This window comes from Electrona antarctica, assembly GCF_951216825.1.
Source record: "Electrona antarctica genome assembly, chromosome: 15".
NCBI classification, from domain to species: Eukaryota; Metazoa; Chordata; class Actinopteri; order Myctophiformes; family Myctophidae; genus Electrona; species Electrona antarctica.
Genome location: NC_136796.1, coordinates 15567759 through 15575258, shown reverse-complemented (window position 1 = coordinate 15575258; position 7500 = coordinate 15567759). Strand labels below are relative to the sequence as shown.

At 43.1% G+C, this 7500-nt stretch overlaps 1 protein-coding gene across 1 annotated transcript in view; it reads right to left on the bottom strand.

Annotated features, from left to right (window-relative positions):
• LOC306937946 (glutamate receptor ionotropic, kainate 5-like) overlaps positions 1–7500 on the bottom strand; it is a gene marked incomplete at its 3' end in the record, with an annotated part of 108160 nt that overhangs the window by 94733 nt on the left and 5927 nt on the right. The window contains exon 2 of the mRNA XM_079521970.1: positions 1828–1992. Coding sequence (XP_079378096.1) covers positions 1828–1992 — 165 coding nt within the window. The remainder of the gene's footprint in view (positions 1–1827; positions 1993–7500) is intronic.

Below are 7500 nucleotides of genomic sequence, written 5' to 3'. Positions count from 1 at the left end.
ATGAACAAGATAATGCGTTGGTGCGTGAGTCAGTGAATGAGGGAGAGAAAGAGAAGGAAAGTAAGGGAGAAATTGTGCACAACAGAGGCGGAGTAAGACAGATAGTATGGGCATGTTGTGTGTTGTGTCTGTGCACAACTCTGTGTATGTCTGTGTCACTAAATGTGCTCATAATATACTGTAGACAGTGCATGTGTATTAACTAGCAAACTCTAACTCTATGAAGAGAGAGTGTGTGTGTGTGTGTGTGTGTGTGTGTGTGTGTGTGTGTGTGTGTGTGTGTGTGTGTGTGTGTGTGTGTGTGTGTGTGTGTGTGTGTGTGTGTGTGTGTGTGTGTGTGTTCGGAGTCCGGTGGCAGTCTGCAATCAATAAATATCTACTGAGCTTCATACATAATACTCACTATTTCCCAGAGGAAATGTGACCTTACCTCTAGTCTGCCACCTAATATGGCCATATTCAGCTGCATGTGTGCACTGTCCTCGGTCCCCAAAAGGAATTGATAACTTTTTCTCTTTTCTTTTGTATTGGTGTAAATGTACCAGAAATAAATCAAAACTGTAAATGTTAAACCTGGTTGAGAACATAGTGATAATATTGTGGCAGTGTTCCAATGAACAGTGAACACATTGGGCTCTATCTTACACCCGCTAGCACTACCCGCCAACCGCCAATTAAGCATTTAGCAGCTTCCACTATCCTATCCGTAAATGGTATCTTGTGGCCACACTATACATTATGCCGCATTATTTGCGGCTGGAGGTGTGCCCGTGGGCGTGTTGATGCGCTTTCCCTAAAATTGCTATCTTGCCCACACACATTTGATCAATAAAGGTTTTTAGGAAACGGAATATACATTTCAGGTGGATTACAAATTCAATCGAATCAGGACGAGATGGAACGCCACGAAGGTCATTTATCTGCTTCTTCCAATTCCAATTTGTGTGCTCATGTAACGGTACATTCATACTCTTCATCGCTTCCATTTTCACTTGATTATCCTGTATCCTGAACTGTATGAGTTCTCTCCTGATTGGATGAAATTGATATCCCAACCTGAAAAGGTATTTTCTGTTTACTAAAGAGCTAGAGAGATGGGGAGACCCCTGTTATCGAATAAACACTCTATAGCAATGATTGATACAGTATGGGAATATTTATCACAAAAACTAATCACTTACAGCAGCTTTAACACTATAGCAAATAGGATCAGCAAAATGTGAGTGACATTGACGTCATTATTTTCAAGCAATATAAATTAATATCATTCTGAAAACCACGTCAAACAACGATTTGTGTTGTTGACGAGTGTCTTCCCCAACTGTGGAGGGTGAAAGAGGTGGAGGGGGTGGGCATAGTTTTCAATCCTTTTTATTGACTGATACGTCTCTGTCCAGCACACACTGGTTTCAGCAAGCTAAGTCAGAATCCCTCCCTGAAAAACACCATCACCTATAATTCATCACTTTGTATTACGCGCTTACTTACACAAACAGCACAAAAAGCGTGGTGTGTGTGTTTGTGTGTGTGTGTGGTATTTACGGCAGAGCTTCATCGAGCGACTCAGTAACGATCCAGTGCTGGTGCAGCTGACCTGCCTAGTTGAATAAAGGTTAACGCCATGCCGCTTTGGGTCTTACTTCCATTTTGATTTTTCGCTGAAATGCCAATTTCAAGTATACACTCTGTCCAGCTGGAACAACAGTGTACAATATATAGCCATGTTTTGGGCAACAAAAATAACATTATGAAATAATGAATAATGAAAGAAAGAAAGAAAGAAAGAAAGAAAGAAAGAAAGAAAGAAAGAAAGAAAGAAAGACTCACTGGTGTCAGTGGTATGGTACTGGGAGTCTCTCTGCAACTCGTAGACATCCACCTCCACCTTGGCCGTCACCGGCCCCTCCAACAGGCTGTTGATGTTCTCCCTGGCCAGGGCCAGCGCTAGACGCTCGCCGCGACCACACACCGACTGGTCGTCCAAAATGGCCGCTAGAGAGAGAGAGAGAAAGAGAGAGAGAGGGGGAGAGGGAGACAAGACAGTGAGACGGCGAGAGGGACAGAGAGATGCCATTTCTTCGTACTCACAGTCATCTGCTACAGTACATATAACGTACATTCAGAAGACATTTGGGATAAAACAGGCCGCTGGTACTGTACGAGGTATGGAGTTAGCTGGTACTGTACGAGGTATGGAGTTACTTGGGTACAACTGAAGTTCAGGAGGGACGACCAATCCGGATGACAAGCACGGCGCACGTCTACAACTCAGCGAGACGACAGCCCCCGCCCCTCGTACCAATCTCCCACCCATCCTTTAAGCAGCTGACAACCCCATCGCTCATGCCAATTAATCACTCACCTGTCTTCAATCAAGCCGTTGACAGGTCCGCCCTCATGTCAATGAGCGCAGCCATTAAAACCCAGCCACGTTTACCTGTCAGTGTGCATCGTAATCTTGCCCCCCTCCCCACCGTTTCCCCAATTCCCCCCTGTCTCTTTTTGTCTTCTCTCTCCTGTCTTTCTCCCATTAGATGGGGGGGGGGGGGGGGGGGAGCACCAGACCATGCTCTGTATGATGTCCACGATCCTTTGCCCTTAAATACGTTGTTAACACTTTTAGAGCATATCTGGGGTCATCATGTAGGCATACCTAACAATAGATGCCCTAACAACAACATTTCATTTTTTGTGTATTTTCATAGCAAAAATTCATAAAAAGCCAATTTTAATGACTTCCTCTGAACGAAAATGTGCTGCGTGATGACGTACCGCTACCCTTATTAATATAAATTAATCTTGATTTCATTCACCTGTTTGATTCCCATCGCTGCACGTTCTTCCAAACACAGCTAAATATATTTAATTTAAGTGTGGTCTTTAATTTACTAGTACTATTTGATGTGGTAAAAGTGTGTCTTGTCTTTCTGAAGAAAGTTTTAGTAGATAAAGTGGCAGCCTGCAGGAAGGAAGCTAAGAAGGGTGAGGGTGAGGGTGAAACTGGGGTGGGGAGAGAGATATATGAGAGAGCCGTCGTGATTAGAACAAATGGAAGAGAAGGATATTTTGAGGAGCATAAAAATGGCGACATCCTGCCCTCAATCCTACTAACCCATTTTCACCCAGAAATGACCCTCTGTTAGGAGGGGTGATTGGAGGAGCCGGGGACATTTCGACAGAGACCAGATAAGCTTAACAGTGTTTAGATAGTATCTCCATTCAAACATGGTCCTCTCTGGGTTATAGTCAGAGATCACAGACTGTCTGGGGAGCCGGAATGGCACACATTCACTTTTTTTGGGGGCTTTCTGGCATGCAGCCATTCCTGTGGCTTTCATGGACTTTTTGTGAGTTAAAGGTCCAACATAAAAAAGTGGTGGGACTTCAAAGGGAGGTCACGGAATGGATCAGTGCCCACAGCAAGTGTCACGGTCACATGGAAGGTGCGTGCGTGCGTGCGTGCATGCGTGCGTGCGTATTATGAGCTGTCTGGTGCCCTGTATCATCACTTTACCAGTGGATATCAATGTCGATGCATACAATGTTTTTATGAGAAAGGTATCATCCCATTCTATTTCATGTTAATTCAATGGCCAGTCAAATAAAAAATCGTATTTGTTCTAGAGAAGAATACCCAATAATAATATTATTGCTTGACCTTCAGGTTTTTTCCAGTGTATCTTATACACTGAAAATAAGTTGATATGCCAAACCATTCAAACCATACTGTACTGTACCTATTAATAACATGCATAATTTAATGAACGGCCATTGTGTCATTCAGAAATTTGGTTAGAAAAAACAGCAGAAACAATAACATTAATATTGCTCCTAGGAAGGACTCATAATTAACTAATAATTAACTAATTGTGATGTATCGTGAGCATATAATATTATCATAAATGGCCAGTGGAGTTTGCACTTTGCAGTCACAGCAGGTTCAAGGTTAGTGGTTGAGAACGTGCATGGTCTCTGGAAGCCACATATGTCTAGTGGTGTAAAGTAACTAAGTACATTTACTCAAGTACTGTACTTAAGTACAATTTTGAGGTATTTGTACTTTACTTTTTACTTCTACTCCACTATACATCTGAGAGGCAAATATTGTACTTTTACTCCACTACATTTATTTGAAAACTTGAGTTACGCTGCGTTCAGACCTGAAAATATATATTCGCCTCGGTTCGTTTGTGCTGTGCCAGGTCACGCCGGCGGCGCCGCGCCAGTTCGCGCAACTTCTCGTCTTTGCATTGACTTTGTATGTAATCACGCCGCTCTAACCATCCAAGTCTGAACGCAGCTTAGAGTATTTCTACATTGCAGTATTGATACTTTTACTTGCGTAAGAAAACGTGAGTACTGTTTCCACCACTGTCCCTGCTGGCCTGCGGTCTTTAATCCCATCTGCGGCCGTGCTCCGCTCTCTCCCGTCACAGTGGTTCTCTCTCAGCTTTACTGCTGTCGGTCTCAATAAAGAACGCGGGGGGCCTCAAGATTACAACGTGTAACCTTACACTCCAAAATCAATTTAACCTAACACAAGATGACAGTTTTTCCTACCCTTGTGGTAAATGTTATCTCTGCCTTAGTGGTTCCCCCATCAGCCATCAATGCTCCAGAAATGCAGAAAAGGCATGTCATTTTGTATCAAATAAAAAGTCATTTTGGACTTGAGTGCTGCCGGTACTTCACAATACATTGAAACCACTTCCAGCCAGCACAACGTGCGTGCGTGTGTGTGCGCGGCTGCGCGCGTGTGTGCGCACAAATGCTCGATAGACATTATTTGTAATTCTGTTTGTCCAATTGCAGGTGCTGAATCATGTAGGCATACATACTGTACATATGGTAGTGCGTTGAGTGCAGGTGTGCCAGTGTGTTTGTGTGCTTATACTGTGTATAATATAGGCACACAAGTACCGGTATGCACAAGCATGGATGATTATTGTTTGCAAATTACTGTTTTCTTCTGTGTGCATAGGCATATCGGGCATAGCCTACACATTGTTTGTTTGTGTCTTAACTCCAGCCCTGGACACTTGAGTAATGCAGTTTCTTTTTTTTCTTTTTTCTTTTCTATCACAGACAAGTAAACAACCTGGACCCGGAACACAAGGTGAAAGCAATCTATTAGAAAACTAGTATTTTGCCCTCAGGACTTCAGCTGAGAGCCTCTGATTTAGGCCAATCTCAAAACACCTGTCTTGTCCGTGCCTTTTTGTGGCCAGACGCACTACGTGCAGTGAACTCAGCACTAGTGTTTGCTTCGTGGTGGAAAAAGTTAAGGATTATTTTGCCCAAGAGGTACTCCATAAGTCTTTATAATTACACCCGTAGAAGGCCCAAGACGTCTGGAGATATCTTTAGGTCCTTTTTAATGGTATAAAACCGCTATCGCTAAAATCCATTTTTTGGCAACACCTTGCTCAGAGCTCTTTTGCGCATGCGCGCAGCTATTCACTTCCTTGTTCATGTGCAGACAAAACTTGCTATTATCTCTGAATCTACGGCACTCTCATAAAAAGTGTTAAGTAAAATATAAATACTGCAATATAGAAATGCTCTGTTACAAGTAAAAGTCAGGAATTCAAAATGTACTTGAGTAAAAGTACAGAAGTATTAAGTATGTACTTAGAGTACCAAAAGTAAAGGTAACATGTGACGTGTTTCTGAAATTGAATCCATTCCAAGGATTAATTAGCTTTGTACGAAAAACACTCCTTGGGCTATATTCGGCCATAGCTACTTGCCCAAATGTGCCCAAATGTGATGACCCCATCACATTTGTGACGACGGCTATGGCCGTTTTTAGCCGAAGGAGTGTTTTTTGTGCAAAACTAATGCTTGCAATTGATTCATGATCATGAATAACCCCTAGTTTGACACGTCACATGCTACTTAAAGCAAATTTCAAATTTGAACATTTTGCCTTATATAGGTTTTTAATGGTACCCCAACTTTCAAACTCTGAATTTACCATGATCCACAATTTTACAAGACAACAAATGTATAGTTATTTGGATGACCCTAAGGATCATAAAAAACCTTGAACGATTACTATTACAATTTCTTTTGGGTCAAACTTTAGATTGACTGGCCTACTAGGCCACACACAGTATGGACCTCTTTTGCACAATGCCATGTTTGTTATTGTGATTCGTGAATAATAGATGCATTAATCGAGCATCCACTGGCTTGTATCAAATGTTAAGCTTATCAATTCACCGTTAACAACTAATTAATGAGATTTGCTGATGTGCAAAATTGACATCCGTAAGCCTAACCAATAAGCATATAAGACATTTTGATTTATACTGTCATTACGACCCACTTAGGCTGCCCAAGAATTCAGATTGGTAGTTATTGCAGTGCAGAAGCCTTAGTAAAAAAATAAAGTGTAGCCTAATTACTTGTCCACGCAGCTTGCAACATCAACATCAATTTGTCCGGCAGTGTCCATGTTGCACACCTCCACACTTTCCAGGCATGCAACGTGTGGTGCTCTCCTACGGTTGGTAATTGTACAGCTGTGCATGACAATTAACTGATATAGCAATGCATACAGTATGAGTACAATTATTATTAATGTGCTGCAATTTTCAGGAGAACAGAAAGGCCTTCATTATATCGTGGACATAATGTACACTGAGGGCTCTGCATGCAGGGGACATGTGGTGGGGATCAGTGGTGGAAAGTAACTAAGTACATTTACTTACTACTTTGAGGTATTTGTACCTCACTGAGATCTGGGGTCACCTCGGCGGGTGGTCTGGCTCATTGTCATCGGACCTCAATGAAGAGGTACAGAGTGTACATACATAGCCTACCTGTACAGTTTATAACCACCACATGCCCCAGTTTCAGACCTCATTTGTCTCAGTCTTGTCTAGGTCTCTGGTATACGTGTCTCAAATGGATCATAATTCCCACGTTGTTTCTTTCACTTATCTATTTTGTTTCCCACCAGTGACTGCCTGCATCTGTTCATCGTCTGAAAGCTATATGCTGGGGGAAGACATTTTAGCTGTCTAGGTTGTGTTGGCCGCATGCCTTGGCAGAGATATAGCAGCAACCCATCTCCCCCTCCCCCTGTGTGTGTGTGCGCGAGCGTGTGCGTGTGTGTGTGCATATACATGAGGGAAACCAGTATAACTGAGAAAAATTGAACGGGGAGCACCAGTTTTTCTGGCACGGGAGACCCGGACCCATTTCCTGGGTCCCTTTGAGGCCGGGCACCCCGAGGGAAATAAAAGGGTGGCTATTAGTGGCGATTTTGGAGGTCCCGGTCGTTATATGTTATTATTATTATTATTATTTTATTTTTTTCAGCTGCATGGGCCCACCCACGCACTCGCCTGGTGTGCCGGCCTCATCCCCGATGCCCCCGCGACCTAGCACTCAGTTGATAGGTCAAACAGGGTCAGCTCAGCTGTGAGTCACAGCTGCACATGCAATGCAAACGCATTACAATGGACGCACGCACGCACGCACGCACGCACG